Here is an 18047-nt window from a genome sequence, read left to right on the forward strand (position 1 = left end):
CCCAAAGGGTAAGAAAACTGCCACCCCGGGTAGCTGTGCCTCTGTGTTTGGCTGGACTCTTCCGTGTGTGTGTGGGTTGTGTGGATTCTACCATGGGCTGTAACTAATACAGTGCAGACTGTTTTCTTTATTTCAAGGGCGGATTCTTTCCTAATGTGAGTTTTCTGCTCAGATTTCATACCGCGTAATGATTCTCATAATTGCTCATGATCACCAGGTTTCTACGTCTGACATTCCTCTCTGTAGTTAATAAATTAATACCATACTTCATTCTATTAGGGATGCAAGTCTGATCATGCCAAACAAATGATGACTTTTTTTTTTAATTTGCAAGACAGGGTCTGAAATTAATCCTGAGCACCTAATGATTGTATGTCCCTTTCAAAGAGAACAAAAGCGTGTTAGGGAATTTTCTCATGAGGGTTTTCAGCACAAGATCACAGACTCAGTGAGATGGAAAGAACCTTCCAGATCAGGGCTTCGTTAGGGGAGGAAGTAATTGAGGCTAAAAAAAATTTGATGACTTGCCTAAGATGCAAATCAACAATGACAAGATGTTTAAGAATATGGCTCACATAACAATGTTAAAGCATCTTTTCTATATATTGTCTATTTGGGCCTCATATAACACATATTTATCTGCAAATTAAAGGACTTGAATATTCTGAATCTTTTTTGGCAGATAGAGGTCAGCACTGAAATTTGAACTCAAAGTCAACTTGCTGGACAAGGTTTTTACCACTTGAACCCCACCTCCTAGACCTTTTTGTGCTTTTCACTGATTTTTCTGTATCGAGCATGGCCTCAATTAGAACTCCCCCATGTATGCTTTCCTTTATAGCTGGAATTATAGGCATGTACCACTCCATCTTACCCGTAAGCATTCAATGACTTATTTAAGGATATGGTAGTGAATCTGACACTTGACTTTCCACTCTAAGACTCTTTCTGTTATTCTGAGAGTTTTGTATTTTGAGCAATTACATTAGGAGTCTCAAATACTCTACCACTGAAGTCCTACCCCTGAGTATTTGGTTTTCAGTTTGTTTCTGAGCTGAATTTTCACTACCTCTGCTTAATCTGGTCTTGAACTTTTAATCCTGCCTCTGCCTCCCCAGTATCTAGAATTACAGGTGTATGTTACCATGTCTGGCTGTGACCATTTTAAACTAAAGAGCAAAAGTAAGATGGAGACAATTCTATGATTTGACTAGTTAAGGCAGGAAAATGATGCATATATATTTATGATGCATATATACATATATAATGAATTAGCATGTCATATAATTTGAAGTCTGGTATTATGATTTCTTCAGCATTGCTGTGTTTACTCAGAATTAATTACTTTAGTTCTCTTGAACCTTTTGTGCTTCCATATGGATTTTAGGTTTGATTTTTCTATTTCTGCTTTGCTCCAGAAACATTGGGATTTTGATGGCATTGCATTGAATCTGTAGATCACATTTATTTGTTTATTTTTTTGTGTGCTGGTCCTGGGGCCTGAACTCAGGGCCTAAGAGCTGTCCCTGAGCTATTTTGTTCATGACTGGCAGTCTGTCACTTGAGCCACAACTCCATTTCTGATTTTTTTGATGGCTAATTGGAAATAAAGAGTCTCATGCACTTTTCTGCCCAGGCTAACATTGAACTTTTATCCTCCAATCTCAGCCTTCTAAGTAGCTAGGATTGCAAATGTGAGCCACCAGCACCTGGAAGCTTATTTTTATTCTTAAATCTAAAAATAGACAATTTAGAAAGTATTGTTAGCAGGTGTTTAACATGCAAAATGTGTGTGAGCCAGGGTATTCTCTCATGTCTTTTGGGACCATCATGTGCCTTTGACTTAAATCAGCCTCAGAAGGTAGACAGCTGATGCACAATGGAAAAAAAATACAGGTTGAGAAAACATCCAACAACAACAACAAAAAGGAATGTTCACTAAGTGTTTTTAATTATGTATATGGCTGCTTTGTGGAGAAATATTTCCAAATGATTCTTGAATGCGTCTGATGTTAGATGTTAAACATATAAGCTAAGCTGGTACAATGTGGTGAAATCTATTATGTCAAGATTTTAAGATCAAAGAAACTCAGGGCTTGGCATGGTGGTTCATTTCTGTAAACTCACTGAAACAGGAGATGGGAGATTGGTGGACAGAGGTCAAAGTCAGAGATCAACCTCAGGCAAAACCATGAGGCCCTACTTGAGCCACAAATAAAGCAGAAAAGGTTGAAGGTATGGTTGAAGTGGTAGAGCATCCAAGTTCAAACTCTACTACTAACAGAAAATTGTAAATATATATATATATATATTCAAAGAAATCCATCAAATTAACTTGAGTATGAATTATTTCTTTGGAAAGTTAATGAACACTTGCTATGTGCTTAATGCTAGGTGACTTTTTCCATGGAGTTTTATTGAACTACATTAGGTAGGCTCCCTGGGTGTCCAATAACTGCACGGAAGGCACAGAGGCTCAGAGCAGGGAAGTGTTTCGTGGGATTTGTGTCCTGAATCCCAGCAGAATACTTAGGTGCTCCGAGACAGAGCCAAAAAGTCAGAGAGAATTAAAGCAAGTATAAGGCATTTTTACCTATCACCATCTTCCCATAGATTTTCCTGGAATTGCTTATGTATCTCTTTGTTTTTCTGAAACTCCAAGATAAAAATCAGACTGTGCTTTATTACTTAAATGGCAGTTGTCAAATGACTTTGTGTCTGTTATCTGGAACATAATAATAGCAACACACTGAAATGCATATCATGTGAATCAACATTTGGTTGCAGCTGTCCCAAAATAAAGCAAAATACATGAGTTTTTCTGTAAAGGTCATAATTTTCTTTGGCCATAGAACCCAAAATAGACATTAAAAAATAAAAATAACAGAGACATGAGTTTATTCAGCACACCTGATTTTATCTATGAAAGAGTTTATATCCATTATCACTTGTCATGATCTCCCAATACAGGGAGAAGGCAAAATTATATGCTTTGGAAAACACAAAAATCCAGAGGCCTGGTTTGTCAGTAATAAAGCTAAGTAATTGTTAAATAAAATGTACAGGAAGCCATTGGTTTGTGATGAGCTCCTATACCAGACCCAACAGACGAACCAAAATGGAGTTCCTGTTCTCATTCTCGTTCTCCATAATCAAGAAAACAGTTGTTTATGTTTCTTTCCAGAAAGTCAGAAGAGAGAAATGGCCAAATCCCCACCCTGGCCATTTGCCCAGCATTCTAAAGAAGTCCCCTTGATCCCTTACAGTAAAAGTCACTTGAAGCACCCCTTCCTTGCTTTTCCCTCTCTTTGCTTCCCTTCTCCCTTTTCTGTTATGCCAGCTTCCTCTCTCTGTTCAGGAACTCTCAGCCTGTTTTGCACAATGAAGTCTTATTCTGTATTAGGCCACTTTTACTCTTCTGTGTTACTCATTCTGAATGAATCTAGAATCACAGCAAGAAGCCAGTGCAGGCCTTTCACCTAAACTTGAGTTCTGGCTGTGTTTAGGAAGCATTTCCCATGTGCCAGAAGCTGGTCTCCGCACTCCCCCTCTCGAATCTCTTTGAGCAATTCTGTCAGAACTTCCATGTGGAAAGGGTTTTACCTTGTTTCACAAGAGTGCAGATGATCCAGGAGAGAGAGGAAGCGGCTTCCTAGCTATCTACGCGATAACTCTGCTTGTCTCTGGAGTGAGACTGGAACCCAGGCTCTCTGGCTTTGTGTCATGTGAGGCCAGCTTCCAAGAGTTGGAAAACCAAACTGGGTGACTTAAAAGGACAGAAGTGGATTGTCTCTCAGTTGTGGAGGAGGAAAGCCTGCAAACAAGCTGTCTGTAGATTTGGATTCCTCTGGTGACAGAGAGAAGCTATGGCCATTCCCACCTGCCTTCTGGCTTCTGCAGGGCACCCTGGCATCCTTGGTTTGTGGCAGCAAACTACAAATTTCTCCCCTAATGGTGGCCTTTGTGGATGCTTTCATCCAGGATGATTTCATTGGCAAAGACCTTATTCCAAATGGAGTCTTACCCTGAGGCTCTAAGCGCATGATGTTTACAGAATTGACAAAGTTCACAAAGCTGTGCAGTCTTCAAGTAACAGATGATTCTTTTCTCTGCTGTTGCTAAAATTATGGCTTTTACACTGGACTCCGTCAAGTAACAGAACCACTTGGGTCAGATCTTGAAGGAATTGTGCTTCTGATCTAAGGAACTGATGTTCTTTTGAATTGAGTATAGCAGTCGAGTGTAGCTTAGGACTTGTGGTGGTCTGATGGAGGGAATGGCAGTGCACAGAGTTGATTCTCTTGAGTTATCAGCGTGTTTCAAATGACAAGAGGAAGCAATAGCTAAAACTTTGCTCTGTGTCTGCCCACTGGCAGTGGATGTGGGCCTCCCTGGGAGGAACTACAGTCCTACCGCACCCTCCCCCCACCCAGCCTGTGTAAGCGCTTAGAATTCAACCAGAAGGGACTCATCAAATAATAGGGAAATATTAACTGGGGGAGGCACATGGTGAACTGAATAAAAAGACAAAAGTAATAGGACCATTCAGGGTTACATGACAAATGAAGACATGTCCACCCAAAGTCGGCTTAGATGAAACTTCAAATGAGTAGGCTTGCCATGTTAGTAGAAGGAGCCAGATGTGTCGGTGTGGCATGAGTCACCAGAGCTGCCCCTTGGTGCACTGGTGGGCAGGGGCAGGCTGTTAGGATTGTAGGCCCCTGGGCAACTCTTCTAGTGAATTTTTTAGTGTTCTTTTCATGGAAATTCACAGAATGTGGATGCTACTCTAGTTCCTCCCCCCAATTTTCCCTTTCCATAGAAGGACAGGTGTGTGTGTGTGTGTGTGTGTGTGTGTGTGTGTGTGTGTGTGTGTCCAATCCTGGGGCTTGAACTCAGGGCCTGGGGACCGTCCCTGAGCCTCAGCATTCTTACCACTTGAGCCATAGCGTCACTTCTGGCTTTTCTGGTAGTGTATTGGAGATTTGGGTCTCACAGACTTTGCTGCCTGGGCCAGCATCACAGGTGTGAGCCACTGGTGCCCGGCCCTCAGAAGATTTGTATTTAACCACTCGTTATTATGTTTTGCTATGTCTGTGATTTATTCACCTAGTAATACCTTATAGTGCTCAGGAGGGAGAGAGAGGAGTTAGGTCTCTGAAGTCGGTGTGTGTCTGGCTCTGTGCTGGGCGCTTTGTTTATCGATGCTCTTGAATCGACTCCACAGCAGCTGTGCTAGTACATGATGCTGGCCTGATTCTCCAGTATGTTTACAGATGCTACAGAGGCTCAGAGGGCTTATGAAAATTGCTCAGGAATTGACAGAACCAGGATTTTAATGGAGCTCTGTCTAATTGTAACGATGTCTTCATGGTCTCTTACTGGTCCATAAACTCTAAAGAATGGATTTCTTGCCTTGCTTTTAAGAATCAGTTCCCCAGATGGAAAATGTCTAGGATGCCAGGTTTATGGACCGAGTCTGGTTCTGCTAAGATTTAATCAGAATCATTCACAAATAAACCTAGAGCTAAGGACATAAAATTAGCATATAGAATTAGAAATCCAACATTCAGAGTGTTTGGAGGCAAGGTTTAAAAAATAATTACAGATTTCACTGGTTTATATGTAGAGTCCTGACTGCAGGAGGGAGCTCCATATTTGAAATGTTAGGTAATAATTGCATGGTCCAAGTATGTCCCATTAATTAAATTGATCACCTTGTCACAGAAAACCCTTCCAAACAGCATGCTAGGAGGGCTCACATCATACAGATCTCAAGTGAGACATTTTCAGCAAAAATCAAAGTATTCTTCATGTCCAGTTGTATAACAAAAGCCTTGACGTTTGTTACATTGAGTACTCCATATTAAGAATAATCTCTGGTCATCTATCGGGGCACCCCAGGGCCCAGTCAAGTTGACATATACAATTAAACACCACAGACTGTTACCATCGGTATCTATTGTATGTTGTCATCTGCTTGTCAACTCCCCCCCCCCCTTTTCAGGAATTATTTCCTTGACATCCACAATCAATCATTTGGAACCCACTACGCTTTTCTTGACGGTCTGCGCTCGAGACGGTGGTGGGCTCACGGCTGCTGCTAATGCCGAAGTCACTGTGCGTGTTCTCCACAACACACTGGCTCCTGCCGAATTTGAAAGACCTAAATATGCGTTCTCAGTGTACGAAGATGTGCCTGAAGACAGTCCTGTGGGGACCGTGAGGGCAAGGGAGTCCTTGAGTAAGTGCTGACTCTTACACTGCATCACAGTCCATTAGTGGGAAATGTTCTGTACTTCCTTGGGCCGTGGTATCTTACACAAATCCAGTTCTCTTTCCCTGTGAGAATGGAGCCAGCACGACCTATGGCTTGCTCCTCATTCTCCATCCATCCTCCAATATTATTCAGATAACAAAAGTATTGGGTATTTTTTTAAAGGAGCTTAATACAATTCAGAATAATTAGCATGTCAAAGGTGTATATCTTCCATTTCCTCTAATCCACTCACCAACACACACATAGCACACATATGCACATGCGCATGCATATATAAATATAATGAATTGTTTTCTAGGCCAACTATACACTATCCTGCCTCATTAAATAAAGTTTTGCAGACTATTTCAACTTAGAGTTATTTAAACATTTCATTTTTAGTACCAATTGCGATGATAAATATTTTTGTTGGTTCACACAGAACTTGAGCAAACTTCCTTTTCTGACTCTCTTTCCAGTGTGTAAAGGGCCCTCTTACAGGATGTGGGCCTACAAGGTAATTTCCCCTAGAGTCTGTCCTCCACCTGGGGCCCTTGTTCTCCCTCCTGTCTCTCCCTCAGCCTCTGGGGAATGATGTTGCCATTCACAGGGAGATATTGTAGAGAAATACTGACAACATGGCTTCCACAGGTAGGTAAATAAGGTGTCCAGATTATTTTCCATTTTTCCCTTTTCATGAAAGAACAGACAAGTGTAGTGAAGCCTATGGCTAGAAACTATTTACTGCATAGTCCATTGGCCACCAAGAAATCTTACATCCTGTGTCAGCTTTCTAACAGACATTTGAGAGAGAGGAAGTACAACATCCACTACCAGTCCATGCAGATTTAAACTAAAGTAATGTTTTCAATTTCTACCTTTCCAGCAGGCTCATTGCTTTGAACTAAACTCTCTGTCTTTGCAGATTCTTCGGAACCAATCTTTTACCAAATTTCCTCTGGTGATCTGGATGGGAAGTTTTCCATTCACCCGTGGCTGGGCACCCTCCGCACACAGAAGCCTCTGGATCATGAATCACAGCCCGTGGTGGTCCTCACCATCCAGGCCCGGCTCAGTGGCTCCCCGGCCTACAGCAGCACCCAAGTCAGTGTCACGGTCATGGACATCAATGACAATCCCCCCGAGTTCCCCACGGCCTCGGATGAGATTAGGATACCCCAGAACACACCTCCTGGCACGGCCTTGTATCTTGCACGTGCTCAAGACAGAGACAGTGGCCCAAACGGACTCATCTGGTACACCATTGCAAGTCCAAGCCCAAGCATCTTCACCATTGACCCCAGGCTTGGGGTGGTATTTCTCCATGGGAATCTGGGGGGCCACATGCCACAGACACACACACTGATCCTTTTGGCTGAGGACCATGGGGATCCTGCTCGATCAGCTCGGATGGTCCTGACAGTAGCTGTTGAAAAACAAGAACCAAGACCAGCCCTGACCTTCGAAAATCTGGTCTACCGAGTGGAAGTTTGTGAGTCTCTGTCGGTGGCAGCACAGATACTGCAAATCCAGGCCTGGCCTCTGGCCCCTCTGGGCCCCCTACGCCCACATTTGCAGGTGATCTATTCTCTGGAAGCCAGTGTGGACTCTGCTGCATTTGGGATCCACCCTTATACAGGCTGGATCTATCTGCGAAGACAACTCGACTATGAATCTACACAAGCATACAGCCTTAGAGCGTTTGCCTGGATCCCAGAGGACAAATCGGTTCAAAATGGGAGCACGTCAGTAACTGTTCATGTCCTGGATGAGAATGACAATTCCCCTACATTCTCGCATGGCCCATTGTTTCTGAGAGTCCTGGAGAGCCCTCTCCCCCTAGGGGTCATAGGCCAAATCACAGCAGTGGACTCCGACTCTGGAAAGAATGGACAACTGTCATACTTCCTTTTGTCAGATGGGAAATTCTTCAAGATGAATACCAACACAGGTAGCTTTTTGTAGCTCCTGGCTATTCCTTTCCATTCAGATTGAGAAAGCTAGAATATTTATGCATAGTGTGAATGAGAATTTTTAGTAAGTGCATTGTTTGATTATTCTGTGATCATATGATTTTAAAATAGAAAGCAATATCACTAAGGATTCATAGTTTTGTAGCTGCTCACTCATCTGTTGATAATCCATTTGGCCTGAGTAACAACATTTGAATCAAAGATGAATTCTGTGTTCATACATGGTCCCATGGAATTACAGCGGGGCTGAAAAATTCCTACTGCTGAGAATTACTGTTCCTTTTCTATGTTTAACTATGTCTTTGATACACAAATTCTTACAGTTGTGTTGCATTTGCATGCAGTATTCACCACAGAGGTATACTAGCCTTTTATAGACTTAAAGCAAGTTGGTAACCCTTACTATTTGGAAGATTTGAAATCTCAGGATCAGGGCTCAAAAGCCATCCTTGCAGACAAACTCAAGAGGCTCTTATCTCCAGTTAGCCAGAAAAAAGCTAGAAGTGGAGGTGTGGCTGAAGTGGTAGAGCATCAGTCTTGAGTGAAAAAGCCATACCAGAGTACAAGACCCAGTAATGATGCAACCTCTGTGCATGTAGACAGACAGACAGACAGACAGACACACACACACACACACACACACACACACACAGAGCAAATTGGATTGAATAAATCCTGGGCAAAGGTTTGTTTTTCTCATTCTGGCCTTTTCTGTCTTTTTCATTTGTAGACTTTAACAATACATCAAGTCATATTTTATGAAATATAAATGTCATAGAGGTACAACTAGAAAGCAATCCTGTCACAGTGACGATTTCAGAATCACTTGAAGTGTATAGGTTGCCTATTCTTGTTTTGGTAAGAGACCCTAGAGGAAAGAGGAATATTGATGATGCTGCCATTTCTTTCTGAAATGCTAATTTAAGAATTAAATATGAAAATTTAAATGTTATAAGCCGGGTGATCGGGTAATGGTCCTCTGCCCTTTACCTGAATAGAATTTGGATACTATCCTCAGGAGCTGTGTGCCTCTGTCCTGGAAGCCCTGTGTGAATTAGGAGGAGTTTCCCCTTCCTCCTGTAGGTGGAGCTTTTCTCCAGGACTTGTGACTCACCAGGAAGGCTGAAGGCTGGATTTCAGCTCCCCACCCAACCCCTCAACTGAGGCTCCCTTTTCAGGACCCAGACTGCACAGGCTGGTCCTGTTTGCACCTTAGTCCATGGGGTGACTTCTATTTCATCAAGTAATTGTTTTAATGTGTTAACTGTAGCTGGTTCCTGACTTTCCCCTTCACATTAGTCCAGCACCCAGATTGAAGGCCAGGAGTCCATACCTCATCTTGTGAGGTGTTAAGTGTTGAGTGTCTTTGCGTGAGCAGAGGAGAGAATGCCTGACCGGCTTTGGTTCCTGCTCTGGACAGCTGTTGCTATTGAAGTCAGGTGAATGAGGGGACTTGACGAGTTTTCACACTCCAGGGATAACCTAGGGTCCGCGGGGCAGGGACAGGGATGGGCAGTCTCCAGGGCATGGCGGAATGGCCTCGGCCCCCTGAGCTGTTTCTTAGTGACGTGGATTCTAGCTCCCAGTAGCTCCGCCAGGCCCCATGCAGGCCAGCCCCAGGGCCCTTCCTCTCTGGCCCTGCGCAGATGGTGCGTGACATAAAACTCTGCATACTTCTCAGGATTTGGGCTTTTCAGTGAATTGCTGATTGCAGCTTTTAAAAATGCAGTTGTGTTATTATTTATTTTTACCTGTCCTGGGCTTGAACTCAGGGCCTGGGTGCTGTCCTTGAGCCTCCTTGTGGTCAAGGTTAGTACTCTACCACTTGAACCACAGCACCACTTCTGGCTTTTTCTGAGTAGTTTATTGGAAATAAGAGTCTCTAGGATTTTCCTGTCCCAGTTGTCTTTGAACCATGATCTTCAGAGTAGTTAGGATTTTACGAGTGAGCCACCAGTGCCTGGCACCGTGTTTATGATTTTTATTACTCTTGTAGTTATAGCAAACGGCCGGTAAGCAGTTGAGAGTAAGTAGTTACACTAAATACCGAGCTCAAGCTGTCAATGCAGTGACTTCCTCAAATGTGAATTTCCTTTCTCTTTCTTTTTCTGTGCAATGCCCCTTGATTTTGATGAAGAGTCAGTAATGACAGTGCTTCGTGATAGCTGGTTTGCGTTTACTTGCTCACAGATAGTTTTCTTCATAAGTAACAAGGGCTTGGCTGAGCTTCCTAGAAGGAGCTGGGCTACTGGAAGGTGCCCATGTCTTCTAAAGTCCTTGGCATGAGGGAGAAGTGACTAGGACTTCAAATCTACATCTCCGTGGGAGAAATGAGGAAATTGACCGAAGTACACGTCTAGGAAGAGTATAAAAAAGAAGGGCTGCCAACCATTAGTAGTTACTTGGGAAGTTACTATGTGTTGGTATACCTAGGTTTTGTGAGATAAAAATAAATGTGTGCTTACACAAAAGACATTACCGAAGGAACAAGTTATTTTGCCATTACTGTAAAGTAGACATCATAACTGCCAGGAATTTATAGCTTATAAAACAAAACAAGATCTTACAGCTCTCAAAGTGCTTTATAAAAACTATAAATGATTGTTATTTTATAGGCTAGAAGCGATTGCATTGTTTTCAGTGGCTATATTTAGAAGCTGTAAATGATGGCTCTAATATTTATAAGCTATGAACGATTGCATTGTTTCCAGTGGCAGCCTTAGAAGGTAGGCACAGAAGGTGGTTAGATGGGGAGCTGGAATCCATACCTAGAACTCTGAGCTAGTGGGGTTTGAGCCATACCTTTAGCTCCTTTTTTACATGGCGCTCTTACTTCCTGCCCAAACATGTACTTATACTGTGACCCTTTTGTTTTAGGCTTCTCCCATAACTGGAAGACAGGTGTATGTCACGCTGTCTAGCTTCTCCCACTGAAATGGAGTTTCACAGACTTTTCTGGCTAGGCTGGCCTGAGCCCACAGTCCTCCTGATCTCAGCCTCCCTCATAGCTAGGTGGACAGTCACATCCATAGCTTTTGGTTAAGAGGAAGACTCATTTATATGCTCCAGCTGGCCTCAAACGGTGATCTTCCCAACCACAGCCTCTCAAGCAAGTTAGAATTGCAGGCATGAGTCACTGGTACCCATCCCAGACTCAGAATCCAGTGCCACAGCTCACAAGCTTCCTGCCATTCTATGCAGCAGCGTAAGGAGGGATAAGCAGTCATTTTAAATCTTCCAAATTACTTGTTGCCCTGAACTCATTTTTAAATTATTATAAGTAGTTGTACAAAGGCGTTTTCCATTTAACAAAGCAGTTTATGAATACAGTGCATTTTGATTCAGGTCACCCCTTACAACATGAATTCATTTTTTTTCAATTCAAAGAAGTGATGGTAGAGAATCTGGAATATAAAGAATGACAATTTTTAAGTGGCATTTTCTGGAGCAATTTCAGTATCTTCTTGTGGAAACTCCATGTGGTCTTGGTGGTGATGCTTTGGTGCAAAGCTTTCCTTTTGATGGATTGTTTCGGATATGGCTTGTGGTGCCAATACTCCAAGCATACAGAGTGTTTGTGTTTTTCTTGCATCCCAGGTGAACTGGTCAGTTGGTCGGCATTGGATCGTGAGCATCAGGGCCACCATCAGCTGACTGTCCTGGTGACGGACCATGGCTCCCCACCTCGGAATGCCACCACAGTGGTTTATGTCACAGTCACTGACACCAATGATAACAGGCCCTTCTTCCCCCAGTGTCTCCCTGGAAACGAATTGTACATCAAGGTTTGTGCAGTAGCCTTGCAGTCACCTTGCCATGTGCTTAGTCGTTTGTTTCGAGCACCATCTTGTGGCAGAACATGTGAATTGCCTATATTTCTAGTTTGGAAATTGTGTATGTGTAAACAGCAAGATGTTAAAACAATAAAAGAAAATGAATATATGGGCTCTCCGGAATTGCACTTTCATCATTAGACAGTGAGTTCTATAGTTCTGCCTGGTGCATCAGACAGAGCAGTCTCTGCCTGCCCTTCTATGCCCAGCTCCTTAAGAGTAACTGGCGGCATGCCATTAAGACAACCGATAACTCAGTCTAACAAAATGAGTACCAGGAAGTGTGTGGAGGAGGTCAAGGGGAGGGAGGGTGGATGAATGAAGAGTGGAAAGCTGGGGGAATGAACTCGTCAGATTCAATGTATATCCTATGAAACATGGAAAATTGAGGGAGGGATTGGGTTGGGAAAGATGGAGAAGAATGATGAAAAGGCTGACACTGATCAAGAAGCATTGTACTCATAAACTGATATGTTGAATTGTAACCATGTTGTGTAAATACTTAACGATAATAAAAATGTAATTTTAGGAAAAAAAGACGGTTAGCTGAAAGCAGACTCTGTAATTCTTAAATGGATAAATGAACATCCAGAGATTTAAACATTGGTCCTTTTGAGCACATATACAAAGGTTTATATTTTATTGACTCGTCTTGTTACTTCTATGCCTTTTTTTTTTTTACGAACATGAAAACTTTCATGTATGTAATAAACAGATGTATCTTGGAGGCACTCATAATTTGTTAAGTGGATGGATTATATGAATAAAATGTCCAGTACCTGTGGTTCCAAAACGATTGAACTGGATATTCAAATTGTGCTCAAATATGTGTATGAGAACATGAGAAATAGGTACTGAGGATGTTAGTAAACTTATACTGAGCTACAAAAGTAACATTTAAAGAAAAATTCTGCCCTAAACAAGACATTATCATATTTTGTAATGATTTATAATTGTAGTGATAGAATATCTCATGCTTCATTGAACAGTTGAACTTCATGTGTTCATTTCAGTATTCCAGGACACTTCCTATTTACATTTCCTGTGTAAAGTATATTTCCTGGAGTTTATCTTGAACATATTTTAGATTGTAATAATCACCTGTTAAAGTTACCTGGGAAGCTGATAAATGAGAAGATGCCAGAACCCTTCATAAAATATCATTTAAAATATATAAGCTATATGAAATATATAAACTAAATACATAATATATATAAACTTTTAAATTTTATGTCCTTTATTGTTAATTACTTATTTGCAGAATTAGCTCAGATACCTCAGATAATTTGTTCAGACTGAGTAAAATATTCAAATTTGTGAGGTAGTTTTTTTCCCCCATATACTACCATTTAACTTCTATTTGGTAGACATTTAAGTGGTATGCAGGCTTTAAAAGTTAAGTGTGCTCAGTGTGATGTGCTATTATTGAAGTTAAAAGTCCATTGATACTTCTTTTAGAAATTACACTGAATCACTATAAGCCATTTGTTTTTATGACAGGTTCTAGAAGGTCAGCCTGTAAATACATTGGTTACGACACTATTTGCGAAGGACCTTGATGAAGGAAGTAATGCGGAAGTGAGCTATTCTCTTTCTCCAGGTAAAGCTCGCTCTTGCTAGGGCTGGAAGCATTTAGAATTCCCAATCCTTTGTCAGGTGTCAATTTCCTGTTTCGGCCTGGGAAAATACATTCTCTATTACTCTCTAGCTAACTTTGAATACAACCTTGAATTAAAACAAAACACAGCCAGGTGTTGGTGGCTCACGCCTAGAATCCTAGCTGCTCAGAAAGCTGGTATCTGCGGTTTGAAGCCAGCTTGGGCGGGAAAGTCTCTGAAACTCCGATGTCCAATTTACTAACCAAAAAGTTGGAAGTCTAAGCATGGCCCACGTGGCAGAATGCTAGCCTTGAGCAAAAATGGCCAGGGACAGTGCCTGGGCCTGAATTCAAGCCCCAGGACTGGCACCCAAAACAAAACAAAACAACAATTATAACCAACCGTAAACTAAAAACTTCAAACTTCAGTCCTCCTGATCTTAGCCTCTTGAAGCTCTACCTACTATTTTTAAGTAGGAAAAATTTAAAAAACATCTGTTATGTATCTTATCTATATGTTTAATGGCATTTAAAATTAAATCTTATTTTATTGGATATATAAAAACATAAAAGCTGTACATATTAATAGGGTGCCACATACTGTTCCTATCATATACATACTGTGTATAGTCCTCAAACATCAAGAAACTACAGAATTGTTTGCCTTAAACTTAGTACTTCAGAATATGTTATGGAACTTAAATACCCCAATTCATCATAGATATATGGGGTTCATTGCTCCTTTGTTTTCTGTCAGTTTACATCCGTATCTCACTTTATATGTGTGTATGCAGAAGACTCTTCTGATCACTTTAAGATCGATTGCAACAATGGTGAAATAAGAACAAACATGGTCCTGTCACATGACTCCAGACCTTCCTACAGGGTGATCGTCATCGCTAGCGACCAAGGAGTGCCCCAGCTTCAAGGACACGCAGTTGTTAATATTCAGGTAATGTGGTCACCAGAAAATGTGGATGACCATTATGAAGGTCTCATCTGATTCATCAACAAGTGGGATCAGAGATATGCTGTGTGCAAATGCTGTTTTAAGAGCATATTGCTCAATGCACATTTATCTCCTAAGAGCATATTTCTTAATGTACATTTATCTCCTTGCCTGGCACTAGCAAACAATTTGTATCCAAATACAGTTTTGCATGACTTTGGTAAGGATCTTGACAAGATATTCACTAGGACATGGCATTTATATTGCTTTGTTTATATTAAACAAAAGGTTGAGTTGTCTTTTACTTATTCCTAATCAAAGACCTGGTAAATTTACAGGAGAAACTTGTCTGTAAATAAGTAGTAGTAAGTCACATCACTTTTGGCTTTTTTCCCTTGTGCCAGTCCTGGGGCTTGAATTCAAGGCCTGGACACTGTCCCTGAGTTTTTTTTGCTCAAGACTACTACTCCACCACTTGAGCCACAGAGCTACTTCCATCTTTTTGATGGTCAATTGGGGATAAGAGTCTCACAAATGTTCCTGTCCAAGCTGGCTTTTTAAACCTTTTTTCTTAGATCTCAGCCTCCTGATTAGTTAGGGTTACAGGTGTAAACCACTGGCACCTGACCCTTGACCATTTTTTTTTAAAGCTTAGTTGTTTAAGGTCCTTATTGTAAGGCTCTATATTAATCATAATAAGCACACAAATTGTAGAAAGTCTTTGTAGCAGGAAAATGTATTCCAGCAGTTAAGACTAAAGATGACTGTGCATACTCTTCAGCCCGTGGAAAAGCGAACAATCCTATAGTTAGTGATGCTTAAATATTGGATTTTCATACTGGAATCATAAAAGCATACTTCCTCACTGGGCACAGTGTCTCACACATGTAATCCTAGCTTCTCAGGAAGGTAGCAATTGGGAGGATGACGTAGTTGGAGACCAGCCTGGGCCAAAAGAAGTTCACATGACTTTCACAACCAATCAAAAGCAGGGGTGGGGGGTGGGGGGGTCAGTCGGGCCTGGGGATATGGCCTAGTGGCAAGAGAGCTTGCCTCCTATACATGAGGCCCTGGGTTCAATTCCCCAGCACCACATATACAGAAAACGGCCAGAAGTGGCGCTGTGGCTCAAGTGGCAGAGTGCTAGCCTTGAGCAAAAGGAAGCCAGGGACAGTGCTCAGGCCCTGAGTCCAAGGCCCAGGACTGGCCAAAAAAAAAAAAAAAAAAAAAAAAAAAAAGTGGGATACCCTCCTGCACTTTGTCATGCCAGTTTTTGGGGGGAGTTTAGGAGGGTGGCGGTCCACCCTGACTCAGACATAAAGGAGAGACCATACTTCAAAAATAACAAAACCATAGCACAGGGCGGCATGGCTCAAGTAGTAGAACACCTGTCAGGCAACTACAAGTCTCTGCGTTCAAACCCCAGTCCCACCACAAAAAGAACAAAGAAAAGGATGTTTTTCTCACCAGTTGGTACGCATATTGCAGGAAGAAAGGAGTCAGACTCCCAGATAACACCAAGTATTCGTATGTAACAGAATCGTTCACCATTTCGTGTGTGGCTCCTTTTTAATTTGTTTTTCAGGTGTTACCGTTGCCCAAAGGCAGAGTTTTCGCCTCTCAGAACGTCAGACATCTGGTGATCCCGGAGAACTCGGAGCCCATGCGAATCCTGAGTCTGCGGCCGTCGGGGCGCCCCGCCGGCGGCGAGCCCCGCTTCAGCCTGGCCGCGGAGGACCGCGACGCGCACTTCGCGCTGGACGGCGCCACGGGGGACCTGTTCCTCGCGCGGGCGCTGGACTACGAGCGCACCTCCCACTACCTCCTGCGGGTGACCGTGCGCGACCCCGGCCCCCGCCCGCCGCGGAGCAGCACGCTCTTCCTCAGCGTCGACGTGGACGACCGCAACGACCACGGGCCGGCCTTCGCGGAGGCGCCGCTCGTGGTGCTGGGCGTGGAGGAGGACGCCCCGGTGGGCACGCTCGTGTGCAACCTCACCGCCCGCGACGGCGACGGCGGCTTCCTCAACAGCAGGCTGCGCTACTCCATGGAGCCGCACCAGGCCGGGCCCAGCCCCTTCCTCATCCACCCGGCCCTCGGCTCCCTGGTGACCGCGGCGCCCCTGGACCGCGAGCGCGTCCCGCGCGTCCCCCTCACCGTCACCGCCTCCGACCGGGCCGCCAACCTGACGGACCGCCGCCGGCGCTCGCTCGTGGCGCACGTGCTGATCCTCGACGTGAACGACCACAGCCCGGCCTTCGTGTCTCCGCCTGTGGCCTGCGTGAGAGAGGACGTGCCCGTGGGCTCCGCCGTGCACCACGTCCGAGCGCACGATCCCGACCAGGGCAGGAACGGCAGCGTCACCTACAGCATCCTCTCTGGAGACGGCGGTGGCGAGGCCTTCGTGCTGGATGCAGCCTCAGGTACGGTGCCCGGATGTCCCGGATGCCCGGATGTCCAGGTGCCCGGATGCCCAGATGCCAGACCCCTTCTATATACTTCACCATGGTGGAATGTAACCTCAGAGCTACCCTTCTACTGGCTTTTCTTTTCTTTCTTTCTTTCTTTTTTTTTTGGCACAATACACTCTTCTTGGTTGTAGGTGCAAGTTGTATGGCGGCCAGATGCCCAGAACGGGATTCATTTGGTCATTTAGGGCCTTGCTTTCACACCAACGGTGACATTCCACCCCTTTCTTCTCCTGGGAATTGAACGCAGAAATGTCCCTCCCTTTCAGCTGCCTGGCTCCCCACCAGGCTTTCCAGATCCTCTCTGTGTGAGGAGCGGTCGTGTGACTCCATGAAAGACTGTGCAAAATAGGAGTCTTGTGAATCTGGAAATGACCTTTCTCCCCTTGGTTGCCAGAGGATATTGAGAACTTAATGAACTATACAGTATAGTCTCACTCTCCGAAAAGTAAAGTCATCCCCGTGCCAGCCTTTGGGAAAAAAATTCTCGAATGTCTATACCGCTCCACTCGGTTGTTAATAAGAGCGTTACCTGGAATGGAACTGAGTGTAGAGGATTTAGAAGCCATGATTATGGCCTGGCTCTATTCTGTTGGAAAATTTCATCAAAATATTCATTAAGTCCCGTCCATATGGTTCCACTCTGAGGCAAGCGCCCCGCTGACAGAGAGACAGTCCAGACCCCTTGCTGCTGACCTCCATGAGAACCACAGCTCTCCAAGGGCCCCGGGGGTTCAGCAAGCCTTCCAGTGTTCTCTGAGATGACTAAGGAAGGTCTAGTTCGGATTCCTAAGGACAATAAATAAAATTAGAATTATGTCTCAGTTACGTAGGCACATAAATACTGAGCAATCACAGTAGCTGTTTTAGCTGAGGTATTTTTTTCCAAAGGCATAAAATGACCAATGCTAATGGCAGTCACATGAGTTAGATTTTCCCCTCCCCTTACAAGGCTCTTGTTTTTATAA

General features: G+C 43.5%; 1 protein-coding gene across 1 annotated transcript in view; it reads left to right on the forward strand.

Annotated features, from left to right (window-relative positions):
• The window catches only part of Dchs2 (dachsous cadherin-related 2), a 135211-nt gene that overhangs the window by 82055 nt on the left and 35109 nt on the right, over window positions 1-18047 (forward strand). Inside the window, 6 exon segments of the mRNA XM_048333548.1 lie at window positions 6008-6244; window positions 7185-8210; window positions 11830-12017; window positions 13566-13665; window positions 14457-14614; window positions 16197-17034. Coding sequence (XP_048189505.1) covers window positions 6008-6244; window positions 7185-8210; window positions 11830-12017; window positions 13566-13665; window positions 14457-14614; window positions 16197-17034 — 2547 coding nt within the window.

This window comes from Perognathus longimembris, chromosome 24 (genome assembly GCF_023159225.1).
Source record: "Perognathus longimembris pacificus isolate PPM17 chromosome 24, ASM2315922v1, whole genome shotgun sequence".
NCBI classification, from domain to species: Eukaryota; Metazoa; Chordata; class Mammalia; order Rodentia; family Heteromyidae; genus Perognathus; species Perognathus longimembris.